The following is a 15592-nucleotide window of genomic DNA, read 5'->3' on the forward strand; positions in this document are numbered from 1 at the left end:
TGAATAAACAAATAATTTGAGACAAGTTTGAAAGTACAGATATTAATGTTCAAAACTCCCCATGTCTGTCTCTAGCTATCATTAGACAAGAAGCTGTTGCTTTCCTATTCATAAATTTTGGCATACAATTTATTTATTGCAATGGCACCTTAGCCCTACCATTCTTCATTTCCTACTCAGGAATTTATTTAACTTTGTACTCGATCGATAAATGCCCTACCATTCCTTGCTTCAAACATTTGAAGAATTGTATTTTTCAATGGAACACAATCTACGATACTTCGTCAAAGACTTTTTTTTTTTTTTTTTGGCAATATAAGTATATAACTGCACTAACAGTATTGTTAAGAGCTGCATTCAAACTGAAATTTTGTCAGCATGTTTCCGAGGTATCTCTTGTGTTTATGCATTGTTTGTAATAAAGTGATTAGTATTGTTGTGATAGAATCAAGATTATTAGTTAAGTATTTCAAAATTCTATGATTTTATTTTTATTTGTTTACAAGATGTTGGAATTTGGACAAGTTAGATTGTTATTGGTGTAAACAACAATAAATAAATAGTCACTCTTATTTGTGCAAGAAGCAATATACAAAAATAAATAATAAATTTTCCACGTGTATGACTAGACTAAATTGTTTGGAATTCCAACGTTGGCCAATACATCAACTTCAAAGTTATAAGACATCGAGAGATAAATTTCTCAAGCAATTTTTAAAACAAAGTTTATCTAAAATGTATTTGTATTTATAGGTGAAAAAAAATAGGTGCCTTTTGTGATGAAACACATGAACCAAGGGTTTCTTTTTTTTTCCTAAGAAAAAAAATAGTGCCATGCTTGGGAAAAGAAAAAAAAAAAGTTAATATTTGAATAGCTTTTTATATTTCTCATAAAAGATGGTATCAAAATTTTCTTAAAATATATTATGACAATTGTTTTAAGGACATTCGTTATCACGGCCTTTTTTTTTTTTTTTAATGTTAACAGATGTTTTAAGGGAATTTGTCAATAAACCATTTTAAGAAAGGTTTTATAACAAAAGAAAAAAAAAACAATTAATATTTTGACAGTCTATTTTATTTCCCATAAAAATTGTATTAAAATTTTCTTAAAATTATTTGTTAACAATTATTCTAAGAGTATTGTTTAACATGACCCTTTTTCAAATAAGGCCGAAAAAAAAAAAAAGATTTAAAATCAACTAGGCTCAAGCTTTAGGGTTTTGGTTTAAATTATATATTCGGAAAACATTATGATGTGCCCATAATTTTTTTGACAAAAGTTTTGGTGAACTGTTTTAACCTAAACATGTGTTGAAGAACCTAGAAGACCGGACCATGACTTCAAAGTCTACTAAAGAATACAAAACTTGGAAACCAACCTTTACCTTCTATGAAAAAGACAAAATGTAAATAATAATAATAAAATAGTAATTTCTAGGGTATTTGAGAGTTTACCATAATATTGTTACGGGATAAATTATACAGGAGATCCATTATCAACGACAGGACTTCAATCATTTTTGCATATTTTTATAGTAATTTACAATATCTAATCACTAATCAGTGACTTTTTTATTATTATTTTTTAGATAGGAATGGACTATGGAGAGGAGATTCAAGCAACAACAAAAAAACATAAATTACTGTAAATTTTGTTATTATTACTGAACTATCATTTGAACTCTACGACATAGTCTTAGTTCTATACCTATAAAAATGTTAAAATATGAAAAATATAAATATTCCATTATACTAGCTTTTTCCTTTTTATATTTAATGTTGGGCAAGACTGAGGTACAATATTTAGGTGTTGTTTCTTATGTTTTTCTCTTAAAATTTTGTCATATAGATTTTTTTTCATAAGATGGAAGTGTATTTTTTTAATTAAGTAGTTACGTGGGTAAATTTTAAGAGGAAAATCTAAAAAATAACATCTAAAATACTGTATCTAAATTTTGTTTAAGTATCCTCCCAAAATTATCAAATTCTCTGCAGGGGATGTGTTATCAAATGCACTAATCAATCTTATAGCTTTGAAGTCCGAAATTTGAGGATTCCATTACAGAAACTAGGCCTATTTTGAATTCATTCTTTTGTTGGGATTTTAAATTTGTTCCCAAACATGTAAACTTTCTAGTTCATAATCTTGCCCATTCGACTATTTTGTATTGTTGGGATAAGCCCCTTATCATCTCCATTTTTTTTTTCATCGGGTCTTTGTTCTTAATGATATAGATGAGCCATGACCAACTCTCCCCCTTTCTCCTTATTAATATAATATAATTATTTAATAAAAAAGTATTATAAAAAATATATAAAATCATTTAACATAACAATTTTTTTTGTTTTTTGAGAATCATTTAACATAACAAATTTAACCCAATTATTTTTTGAAGAACATCAAAATATTTTACTAACTTTAGGGGATGTAATTTGCAAATTACCGTATTTAAAAAATAATAATAATAAACAATTATTATGAATCTCTATAATTTAAGAAGAAATGTCCTAATTTTTTTATTAAACAGTCAACTAGGGATGGCAATGGGGCAAGGCGGGGCGGGGATGAAGGATGTGGTTTTCATCCCCGCCCCGTATAGTTTTGTCTTGTCCCATCCTCGCCTCACCCCACCCCGCATGTTAGGGAAATTTTTCTCATCCCATCCCCCCTGGGGACCTTGTCCCACCCTGTAAAACTCTACTTTTTGTAAATTTGCCTTACAACTAGTACAATTTTTGTAATGAAACCTATTTTATTAATAAAAATATACTTGAAATTACAATTAAATTTATCCCATCAAATCAAATCAATTTTTAGAAAAAAGTTGAATAATATATCCAAGTGTTTAACAAGACAATCATAAAAAAAATAATAAAAAAAATCTCATAGAAAAGGCAAAGAATCACATTAGGTAGAATAAAATAAGCTAATATTGATATGATTGTATAAATAATAGGGTTTTAAGGTTAAAAAAATTATAATTATAACCTTTAACAATGTGGAACGGAGCGAGACGAGAACGAAAGAGAACAAAATAGGGTGAATATAAAAAGTCTAAACTCATCTTTACCCCATCCCACCTCATCCCATAGTACATCTTACCTTATATCCGCCCTAACACTTTTGCCCAGCGGAAAAATTTCCCATGGAGTAAAGCAGGAGAGAACGGATTAAGCGGTCGTGGGAAAAATTGTAATCCCTACAGTCAGCCCATCCCTTGAAACTAATCTATCACTTATGGGTTGGGCTGCTTTCAACCCACAGGAGTTCTGATCCTCGGTTTAAGGACATGGGCCCCCTTGATAAGGACAACCCTGATTGAATTATTATCCAAGAAGCTTTAAATAAAAGGACGAAATTACAAATGTCTCCCTTCTAATAATGCCTTCAAGGAAAAAAGCCAAAAAGGCGAAGTACTCAGAGGGAAAAGTAATTGGAGCCACTGACAATCATTTTAAATTTTAGTAGTATTAAATGTACGGCAAAGGCGTAATTTATTAGTATTTTTTAAGAAAATTGTATTTTACCTTTTCATAATAAATTTTTTGTAATAAATTCTTGTTAAATCTAATTTAAACTCTTGTTGCAATTAGTTTTTTACCTATTAGTAACAGCTTATAACAAATTACTCATTATCTATTATTTAAGATTTATTATAAATAATATTATAAACATATTATTTCCTTATTTTTATATTTTCTTGAGATGGTAAAATATGGTTGGAATATGAGTTTTATTGGCTTGATTTGTTTTCATATTAAAATAGTTTTCAATGTAAAATGATTTAGGAAAATTATTTTCTATCTTGGTGTTTGGTTGCACGTTTAAACGTGATTTAACGAAAACATTTTCCTATCTCACAAGTCATAACCCGACCCACACCATGCACAATTCACCAGATTGATGCAAACCCGATTTATTTACACACAAACAACTAAATCAACTCAAATTTAACCGGATCTACCCAACCCAACCATGAATGACACCTCCCACTATCGACAACCACTACAAGCCACCTCCTGCTAGCCACCAATCCTTGTCTATTATACCACCATTTGTGTACGAGAAAAGAAAGATGGAGGGATGTGTCTGTGAAGGGTCAAGATTAAAAATGTTTTACCAAATTTTTTTTACAATATATAACAATTTTGACCTATATATTTTTAATTGACATCAAATATTTTCAAAATTGACCAAGATTACAATAAATAAACATTAAAAAAATCTTACAAAAAAAAGAAAATATCTTGATCATGATAATATAATGTAATCATTGCCATAATTCAAATAGTACAGCTTCAATATTCTTTAGTTATATGATGGGTTTGTTTAGATACTTTTTATTGTTAAAAATTAAAAATATTGTAGTAAAATAATTTTTAAATGCATAAATAGTATCGTAGGACCCAACTTATAAGTTCAATAAACAGTGTACGAAATTCACTTACAAAGACACAAATGCGCCGAAATTTCATTTCAACGTAACCCAAACCCAGCGGATATATCACTTGTGCATGAATGATAGGATGTCATCCCTAAAAACCTTAAGTTGTTTTTTTGTCTAGGAAGTACATAAACCGATATAGGTGTGAGTATAGACACAGGCGCAACATAATAATACAAGTAATTTATAAAAAAATTATAATATGATATTACCAATACAACACTGCTACGACACAAATATAATACTCTAGTGGAAGGTGTTTTTATGATTTTGTGAAACGTTTCTTTCTTATGATTTTGTGAGGAAGTCAAAATCGAGTGGTGTATGTTTGGGATTTGTATCAGACCTCATGTGTATCAGTAGCACCGAAAGATGTTCTCTGGATATTAATCTAATGTAAAAAAAAAAAAATTACATCACTGATCAAATACTGTACGAGAGAAGAAGTTTGTCAGAATGATGGTAAAGTGAACGTGCACAATTCCAAACTCACGTTTGCTGATAAACTCCACGCTCCATTGTAGCTCGTGCAGAACAATCACAACCTAAACAAAATATTGAAATTTATTTTTAATTCTTTTCATTTTTGTGTATGCAAATTTCATGATTATGCAAATTTGATTTGGTTTTTATTATAAAGGGTCATGACCAAATCTATGATAGCTACACTTTCTTATAGATTTGGTCTCAATTATTGTGAGGATAGTTGAATACTGTAATGAATCTCCACCAATGGAGCAATTTCTTTTAAGTAGATTCAGTGAATGAGCTGAGCTTGCTCAAGTTTAGAGAGACTGGCAGTGTTTTATTTCCCTTTCAAGTTATTAGACAGATCTGAATCCACTCTCCCACTTTGCCTAGTTTTGTCCAATTCTGCAAAGTTCTGAGACAAACTTCAAAATGTCACAAATCCTTTTTTTAATATTAAAAAAAAAGCACATACAAAAAGAGAGAAAAAAAAATTGAAAAAGAAAAAAACACACACAAAAAGTGAGAGTGAGTTTACTCTCCCAAGGCTGCTATTACAGCAGGTATGCACTGCCACCAAAAGTTGTGGTTAGCAGCAACCTTCAAAGGACCAAAGCACCTTTGAATTGATACTCACACTCTTTCTCTCTCTCTCTCTTTCTCTTTTCTTTCCCTTCCACCATCTTCAACCTTAAAGTTCAAACCCCTACCAGGCTACTACTCCTACCACAGCACTACTCTTTTCTTTCACTTCATGGCTATGGCCATGGGAGAAAGAAACTGAGAAAGAAAGAAAGAAGAAAAGTCCCACCTCTTTTGTACATTTTGCTTTTCACTTTCATTTTCATTTCATACCCTTCAAAAACACCCATCATTATAATACTAAAATAATAATCCACCCATTATTGCTCTTTTAAACAAAGTCCACACTCACTCACTCACTCACACTCCTTGCCTCTTTCCCTCTCTCCCTCTTTTCCTCCTAAAAAGCTTTAGGCAGTATACTAAGTATAGTGTAGTGCTTACTTTTGCTAGATTCCTTTCTTGCTTGGTACCATGGATTCATATGAAGCTACTAAGGTTGTTTTCTCAAGGATCCAAACATTGGACCCAGAAAATGCTTCAAAAATCATGGGGTACCTTCTCTTACAAGACCATGGTGAGAAGGAGTTGATACGCTTGGCTTTTGGACCAGACACAAATCTTCACAATCTCATTCTCAAAGCCAAAACCAACTTAGGAATCTCTTCAAACTCACACCCTACTACCCCTTCATCATTAACTTCCTCACCTTTCAACCCCATCTCAAGGCCTATTACTAATCCTTTGTCCTCTTCAAGAATGACAAGCAATGGCTTTGACAACATAATGATCACAAACCCATCTTCACCGTCCTCAAACAGTGCTTGTTGGCCTCGCAGCACTAGTTTTTCAACTCCTTCACTCTCTTACGCTAGTGTTGTTAAGGAAACCAGTAATATTGGTTCCGGCTCATCGTCATCATCATCATCATCTTTATTATCTTCTGCATTGCCTTATAATACTTCTTCTTCTTCTTCTAGCGAACTCATTGATCATGATCAGTACCAACTTCAAGACCATCTGGCTTTCCTCAACGATTCAAAGATGGATGATTTGTACGATCCAAGTGCTTATTATGCTGAATCCACGTTGCATAAGCGAAGCTACTTGGCTCCAAGCATGTGTTTTGGGTCTGAAGATGCAAGCTCTGGGCTTGGATGGAAGCCTTGCTTGTATTTTGCAAGAGGGTTTTGTAAAAATGGCAGTACTTGCAGGTTTCTTCACAGTGATTCAGTGGATGCTACTACTACTGCTGTTATTAATGTTGGCTCGCCCAGCAAACTCAATGAGTTTGAACAGTGCCAAGAGTTGCTCAGATCAAAGGCTGCCCACCAACAAAAACTAGCTGCGGCGTCTCAGTTCATGGCTGGAGCCTCTTTCCCTTACAATAAGTGCCTGAACTTCCTAATGCAACAACAAAATGACACCCAGAGGTATATATATTTATGCAAGATTCAAATATGTCCATGTACTATTATTGCACTTCACACCCTTCAATTTTCACATTTAGTAATGCCATTTTTAGTTCAAGTTGTCAATTTGTAAATTTTTGGATGAGTCTTGCTTAATTAAGGTGTTTTGTTCATACTCTAACATTGTACAGTGTGCGCAAGTTGCTCCTTTTTTAATGGGTCTTCTTTTCTTAATGGAGCCTTGGTTTTCGATATTGGTTTATCTGCTGTCTTGGGTTGTGTGACTTCACATGTTGTATTACCTTAAAGTGTAAAGTTTGATTTTGAATGGGTCTTGCTTATGGGGTTTTTTTATATTTTATTTTAAATTTATTTCGGGTTGGTGATGGTTTTTTTTTGCGGTGGCATTCTGATAATGCTACAGATCAGCAGCGGCATTGATGATGGGGGATGAGCTTCACAAGTTTGGGCGGTGCCCACCTGAAAGTAATGATTTTTCATCGATAGGATTGGGTGGAATTGTGAATCCAGGTTCAAGACAGATTTACTTGACATTCCCAGCTGATAGTACTTTCAGAGAAGAAGATGTTTCCAATTATTTTAGGTACTACAATTTTTTTAGTTTGTTAGGATTTTCGCTCAGATGGAATTTCTAGTAGACGAGGAATTATAATTATAAAAATGGTTTCTTTTTTGTGTGATTGTGTGGTTTTTGAAGCATTTATGGACCAGTTCAAGATGTGAGGATTCCATACCAGCAGAAACGAATGTTTGGATTTGTTACATTTGTTTATCCAGAGACAGTGAAGATGATTTTGGCCAAAGGGAACCCTCATTTTGTTTGTGACTCGCGTGTGCTTGTTAAGCCTTATAAGGAGAAGGGAAAGATACCAGACAAGTACTACAAAACATATTTTCTATATTGGTTTCTTGTTTTATATGTTGGTTGCTTTCTACGTTGATTTTTTTTTTTTTGTTAATTAATTGTACAATTTTAGGAAGCAACAACACCAACAGCAACAACAATTGGAGAGGGGGGAGTATTCAATGTGTTCAAGTCCATCTGGGCTTGATTCCAGAGAGCCTTTTGACCTCCACCTTGGTAAGCAAATATGTATATAACAATCTAGCAAATTCCTTTGTCTGTGGCACATATTCTATTGTTCTCTCTTGAAGCTCTTATCTGTGTGAAGTGAACACAGGAGCAAGAATGTTTTATGATACCCAAGAGATATTAATGAGAAGGAAACTAGAGGAACAAGCTGATTTGCAGCAAGCTATTGAATTACAAGGGAGAAGACTAATGAATCTCCAACTTCTAGACTTCAAGAATAATCATCAGCATTATCATCCTCCACAATACCATCACAACTTATCTGTTGTTGGGTCCCCAATTCCTTCACCAACTCTAACTCACACTCCCAACAATCAAACTCTCATTCTTCCACCTGATGGCATTGATCAACAAGTCCCAACAGGTTAACTATCATCGATTATTGTCACTCAACATTGAACTGGGAATTCATTGTTTCATACTATGCAAAAATAATGGATTATTTATGGTGTTTTATTTGGATATTGTTGCTGCAGAGAAAAGTGGAAACCCAGCTGAAAATGAGGATGATCAACATCAACTACTGAAAGAAATGAATTCAGCTTGTAATATTAATGGCAATTCTAATAGCAGTGGCAAGGAAGAGAAATCCAATCCTGAAGAGAGTGAACTCCCTGAAAGGTATGAACTCTAATTTTTAATGCAAAGAAGGGTTACCCACAATAGCAAAGAAACATAATATTGCTCAGATTAAAGTCAATTCCTGCTGTATGCTGCATTGGGTAATCTGCTTTTCTTTCTTGTTTTCAACACAGCTGCCTAGTTCATGTCATTAATTAGGCTCTTGTTGTTCTCTATTTCTTTTATTTTATTCGACTTTTTTTCCTTTTGTATTGTGAACAGCTTAGAGCACATCCTCCCTGATAGCCTATTTGCTTGTCCAAAAAAGTCAGCTGATGACAACCACACTGCCCTCACCACTGCTCCTGTGGAAGCCAATGAAAACACCTCAACTCCATCTTCTAACAATAACCAATTGCTGCCTTCAGCTTCCCCACTCACCATGGCTACTATGAAAAATGTGTTTTCTAAGTGTCCAGGTAAGCAAATCCGCAAAAAGGAGAGCTTTGTGCAAATATAATATATTTTTCTTTATTGTGAAATTTTTTTCAATTATTTTTCAGGTTTTCTTTTGGGCATGGAATGTAGTTAATAGAGTAAGAGTATGGCCAGCAAGGGGGTTTCAATATGCTAGGTAAAAGACTTATAACTTTAAGAGATTACTATTATATATCAATCTTTGAGATCTTCAGCCATATTGCTGAATATTTAGTCAAATGGGTCTTTAACATTATACGTTTTGCTTTTATGTTTGGTTGTGCAGCAAAGATATGAGAAGCAGTATACTAAAGAAGAAAATCCTCCTAGCTGTACAGCCAAAAAATCATACCCACATTAAAGAAATCTGTAGAGTCAACATGGATCTCGGCAGGGATGACCATCACTATCATCATCATCATTATGATCATCATCATCATCAACCACAACAACAACAAAAAATACATACTACGACTACTTACAATGAATACATAATGCATACGTAAAAAGACAGATGAACTGATTTAAAGAGAGTGGGGTCTCTCTCTTCCTTAATTTACTGTGTACTCTCACTCTCTAGTGTGTGCTGGACCACACAGCAATAGTAGAAGAAAGTCTAGTAGTAACTAATATTAGTATCATATTGTTAAATTCAGTCTGTGTCCTATCTTTCACCACTTCTTTCCTTGTGAGGTAGTACCAAAAAAAAAAAAAAAAACCTCTAGAGTAAAATGATAGCCTGTAACATGCAGAAGTAATCTATATATTATATATATATAAATGTTGTACAGAAGTACTAGACCCCCAAGAAAGTTTAAAGCAAACTGTAGCAGAAGCTTAACAACTATACTGATTTGGAACCTCGAAATGGAAAAATGGAGTGGCATAGCAATGGCATGACTGAAGTGGGTGGTAAAAGCTGTATCTCTCTCTCACTTTTTTTCAGTTTTTATTGTCCTTGTTGCAGTAGCATCTGCATCTGTCACCCATTAGATTATGATACAGAAAAACTTTAAGGAATTTTTTAAAAATAAATAAATTGGGGTAAAGAAAAGGTTGTTCTTTCATGTGATTAAAGGCCACTTTAAGGGACTCTTTTGTCTCATTTTTTGGTTTCTTTTAGGTGAACATGAAGGGGTAAGGGCCACAATGTCACATGGGTTCTGACACCATATATGAATGGCCACGCACTCCTTTCCCTATCAATCTTTAACCTCATTCAAATATCACTATGCATATAGATGTTTTTATTTATTTTTTGGTTTATGGGTTTTGGTGTGTGTCCCTTGGTATGGTAGTAAAAGATTATGCGTGGTACTTTATTTTGCTGTATTTATTTCTGGCCCCGCACAAGTGACTATGTACGATGTTCTAATAGTGGTGGAACCACCTTATGTGTTGCAAAATGTCCCAAAATTTAATTTCTTTTTTCATGACATGTGCACTTTAACTTTTTTTTTTATTGAACTGGCATTAAATAAAAATTTTGAGTTCCCCACAAATTTGAGCTGACTCAAAAGCTCAATGTTAATGGACCCCATAAATAGAATATTTAGCTACTTGGTCTAGTGGCCCCCCTTAATAAAATTTTTGAAAGAAAGATTAATTTGGTCTCAGAGATATGTTTCTTTTATATTCATTAACGAGCAATGAATTTGATTTAAGGATGCAGGTCAAATAGCATAAATATTTTTTTTTTTGTTTCTTAATTTGTTTGTCAACACTTGATTGAGACTCCAAATACTAAACTCATTATGGTGCTTGAAGGATTAATTAAATATGGGAGATTTAATGTTATAAAATAATAGTGATTGAAAGGAAAACTGATTTTTTTTTATTAATAAAACCATTAAAATAATGGTGATTTTTTTTGCTAATTTTATGAATATAGGAGATTTAAAAAGTAAATAAATAAATTTGTTAAGAACTCTACTGTGGAGATAGTAATGGATGAGTTTGGAACTCAACATAACTTTGACTAGGGATGTTAATTTCTTTTTTGTATTTATTTTTTTGGTACAAGCTTAGCAACTACAAAATTTTTTGTATATTGATTAGGAGTTTAATAAGATAATAGGTTTTCTTCAATCTTGTGTGCGTTTTAAGTTTTTTAAAACTAGCAAAGTGCTTCGGCATTAGTGTTAGTGATTACGGCCATTTTGTATAGTAGTTTAACATGTTTTCAATTTTTAAACAATATTGTACGTATTTTTACTTACTTTTTTATTCACTCATATTTCAAAAGAATACAAATAACGTTACTTGAACAACATTACCAAACGGCCCCTAAAGTACTTGATGCAAGTCAAATTCAATCTTAATATGTCCATCTTCCACTGAGTCAAGGCACACAAAAAAAGAGTTCACTAAGCATATATATTATTGAATTACTGATACAGTGATGTCACTGCTGGTGGTTGTGGAGATCAATTTGTTTTTTAGAGCAGAAAATCCTTTTTTTTTTTTTTTGTAGAAAAAGTTTTCCATACAATTGAAATTGCTTACTTAAAGCGATTCAATTCGTTGCTGATGCCTTGCTTATCGAGTAGACAAGCACCTGAACCACAATTAAAATGTATGTGGTGGATTACTACATCATTAAACCCTAATGAAGTTAGGGTGTCAACATCGATCCCCATTGTTATGTGATATAGCTGGCCACCTCAATACAATTAGGAGGGTCTTGTTGTTCCTGATTTGGTTTGTTTTAGCAATAAACTATACAAGTTTTATTATGTCAAGTGCAATGTCCAAATCAACCTATAACATGAAGGTCAAGAATCTATTAATCTGCAAGTGATAGATACCTTTGTTTGTGATAGTGAGCAATCTTATTGTTGTCACGTAGTCATTGTCACAAATGCCTCTAGTCTATAAGACCTAAACCATAAGATCTTTAGAAATGTTTTTGTTATTAATGTATTAGATTTGGTGTCAAATATTCCTTCATGAGCTTATGATTTCTCACATAAAATTTTATCAAACAATGATCCTCTCAATTTCAAATAAAATGGATAAAAAGTTCATTTTACTATTAGTATTGCATTTCTAAATGGATCTTAATCTCTATTAATTATATGATTTTTAGCATTTTCGTATTAAATACAGTTCCTTCACAAGTTATATTTTGATAATCGTGCCCTAAATTATGACTTGTGGAAATATTTACATTAACATGAAATTGGAAATTTGACAGCAAATCCCTAATAAAATTGTAACCCACAAATATGTTGTTGAGATAAAAGTGCCTGCTATTTTGAGCCATCAATTTTACCCATCTAACCTTACCTCCATGTAAAAAAAATGATGCTATAAAGCTACTATGATGATTATTACACTAAATTATATTTGCTAAAGCGCTAAAGTATTTAGATTTGTTAGATTTGAAGTTTTTACTAGTGCACCAGAAAAAGTAGGGGTGAGTTTCCTTTGGTAAAGGATATAGTTGGAGAACAATAATGGCTAGGATTCTTAATTAAACCATAATTTCTTCTCTTTATAGTAGAGCCCTTCCAATCATCATGACAAATTCATTATTAGGACAAAATGATCATTGTGATAAAAAGGTTTAAGGGAAGAGAATAATATAAGTGAAACTCTTATATAATCATTGGAGGCACATAAAGAACCCGAACATTTTACACTGTACAAAGTATTGGTTGAGGAATCGCAAAGGTGTTGATGCAGTTTGGTAAACTTTGGTCCTTTTTGTTTTTTATTTTTTGGCTAAGAAAAAAGTAATAAAGTAGGAGATAAGTCATTGTGAATGTGACCCTAATGGAGTGAGATCATCTAGACCTCTTAATATGGAGTTTTTAAAATTAGCAAATTTGATTTTACTTATTCATCAATATTTTAAAATAAATGCTAAAGTTGTAATAATCAACATTTGTTTAAAAATTTAAATTTGATATGTGATAAAATGTGACATACTTGCTTCAAAATTAATGAATAAGATTTTACTATTTTAGAAATTCCATAGTGGAGTTACCAAATAATTTAAATGACATTAATTTAACCATAATAACTTATGCTTTGTTGAAAATATTAAAATAATAGTAAAATGATTAAATTTATTAGTATCTTTGTGGGGAGTAAAAAGACCTAAGTGGGCATATGAGCCATTGGGCTGTAGCAAGGAGGGCCGACCTACTCTTAAGCTAAGAATCTGTTAGTACTGCAAATCGGTCCATACGCCGAGGGTCCGAGGACACATCCGAGGGTAAGTTTCTCCTCGGATAGACCCAGGGGAACTCGAAGCTTCACCATAAAGGTCAAGGCAATATTCCGGAAAGACTGTTGGTTAAAGGGAGGAAACCCTAAACCTTCGAGGTACACCGGTATTAGAAAGATACCAAAAGCAAAGGCTGCCACCTCCACATTAAAGACTCTGCACCTACCTCTCTTGCCACATTAATGGGGAAGTGACCCCTGAACAATAGAACTGAAACTTCTGGTCACTATTCAAAGGCACTAAGAAAGGAAATATCTAGGAGGGAGTGGGTTGGAGCAACACGTGGATAAAGCATCAGGAAAAGAAGTATTTAAGGGGGATGAACGCCAAAGAAAGAGAGGGGGTCTGGAACTAAGAAAGAAATTAAGAATTGTAACCTTTAAGAAAGAAAGAGAAATAATATAGAAGTAGTCCTCGGCTCACGTTCGAGGAGGTCTATTTGCAATTATCATTTATTATTTACAAGTGTTTGTAACTTTTAGCTTGTTATCAAGTTCTCAGTACTTCAAATCTAGATTTCAAGCCCACACTCTACAAATTTCATTGTTTAAGGCTCATTGGGCCTGAGCCCGTGATTGTCTTTGAGTCCAGGTGCAATTGTGCACTTACAATCTTATAACCACTTATATTTTTTAAAATAAATGATAATTTCTCAAAATAGATTGTATTGAGTGGGATGATATATTTTCTTTAAATCTCCAACTCAACTCGATCTATTATTTAAAAAGTTAAACAACCCCTAAATAGATTTTTTTTTTTTTAAATAAAAACTCAAAATGGATGAGTTATTAAGTTATGCTTGTTCAAAATTTGAAATATCACCTCCGCACACCCGTGAGTTTGATAGTCACTTCACAAGTATAAATGCTTATAAAATGTAAGGGTTAAAGGCCAAAATATAAATCTCTAAGAATAAATTTCTTCCCTACCTATACTATAATTAGACTAAAGGAGAATTTTTATTCTGTATAAAAAAAAAATTCAAAACATCCAATGAACCTACTTCACCCGTAAATGTGGATCTATAAGTTAAACCCGAGAGAGAGAGAGAGAGAGAGAGAGAGAGAGAGAGAGAGAGAGAGAGAGAGAGGTGTAAATGTAATTAATTTGACAGAGAGAGAGAGAGAGGTGTAAATGTAATTAATTTTTACAGTATAATTAATTTTTACAGTAACCTTTGAGCAAAATAAGGAAGTCAAGGGGTCTCATGGACGGAGTTTCAATTATTATTATTTTTCTTGGTACGGGATAAGAGGGACATCTTGACCAAACATTCAAGCTGACTATGATTCCCTTCTCTAATGTTGTACATCCACATCAAATCTACACCATCTGATTTACACCTTTTACACAAGTCACAAGCATCGAAGGGTCAAAAAGTTGGAAAACACATGAGAGTTGAAACTCATTAGCAACACCATTTGGTTTTGTATTGTTCCAAAAAATCTAAAATAGATTACATCACAGTGTACTGGGGAAGAGAACTTAATTAGTCAGAATAACAGTAAAGAGAACGTGCACTATTTTTTGGAGCTAAAAAGTTGCGACTGCTTTTTATCACACGCGCTGTTTCCCAAAGTTTAAAATAATATTATTATTTTATATGTTACTCATTCTGACACAGTATTATACGGTATCTTCTTTTATATATATATATATATATATATATATATATAAAATCCATTATTTTAGAGTAAATCTAGTGTCACAGATTTTGGCACAATAAATACCACAATTCGTCACATGGCGAGTTGTGATTGGTAGAGAAGTGTATATCACATGGACCCACCATCACCTCTCTACCAATCACAACTCAGTATATGGGGCGAGTTGTGATATTTGTTGTGCCAAAATGTGTAGCACCAAACTTATTTATTATTTTATGTGTATTTCTAAGATTCCTTTTATGTTTTTTTTTTAATAAAAATATATATAATCCCACGGGCTGTTTAGACTTTAGACTTGGCTTAGAGTGGGTTTAGAAAATATTATTTTTATCAACTTATTGTACTATTCAGCTTATTTTTGTTACTATTTATAGTTCTTATTATATTTTTTGGTACTCATGGGTCTCATTGTATTATTTTACTTTTATATTTAAGTGCATATTACAACTTACTCACGTAGTTTAAAATTTTACACTTTACTCACATGGAATTAAACCAAAATTTAAGTTGTCTACTTGTGATTTGAAATTTCATGAAGCAAGTGTTCAGATGGATTTTTTTTTTATATCTTATTTGATGTTGCATTTTTATGTTTTCTGTGTTTTTGGAGGAGAGACACATAAAAGTAA

General features: G+C 32.6%; 1 protein-coding gene across 2 annotated transcripts; it reads left to right on the forward strand.

Annotated features, from left to right (window-relative positions):
- Positions 1-5501: 5501 nt before the first annotated feature.
- Positions 5502-9717, forward strand: LOC142607693 (zinc finger CCCH domain-containing protein 46-like). Of its 2 annotated transcripts, none has more exons than XM_075779283.1 (9): positions 5502-6931; positions 7335-7514; positions 7629-7808; positions 7909-8012; positions 8113-8388; positions 8501-8645; positions 8868-9064; positions 9149-9219; positions 9349-9717. In XM_075779283.1, the coding sequence occupies exons 1-8, from the start codon at positions 5973-5975 to the stop codon at positions 9175-9177; spliced, it is 2070 nt and encodes a 689-aa protein (XP_075635398.1). In that variant the 5' UTR covers positions 5502-5972; the 3' UTR covers positions 9178-9219; positions 9349-9717. The 2 variants fall into 2 exon arrangements, with proteins under 2 accessions (XP_075635398.1, XP_075635397.1); XM_075779282.1 differs by having other exon boundaries at positions 5510-6931; positions 8104-8388.
- The last annotated feature ends 5875 nt before the right edge of the window (positions 9718-15592 follow it).

Source organism: Castanea sativa, chromosome 8 (assembly GCF_040712315.1).
Source record: "Castanea sativa cultivar Marrone di Chiusa Pesio chromosome 8, ASM4071231v1".
NCBI classification, from domain to species: domain Eukaryota; kingdom Viridiplantae; phylum Streptophyta; class Magnoliopsida; order Fagales; family Fagaceae; genus Castanea; species Castanea sativa.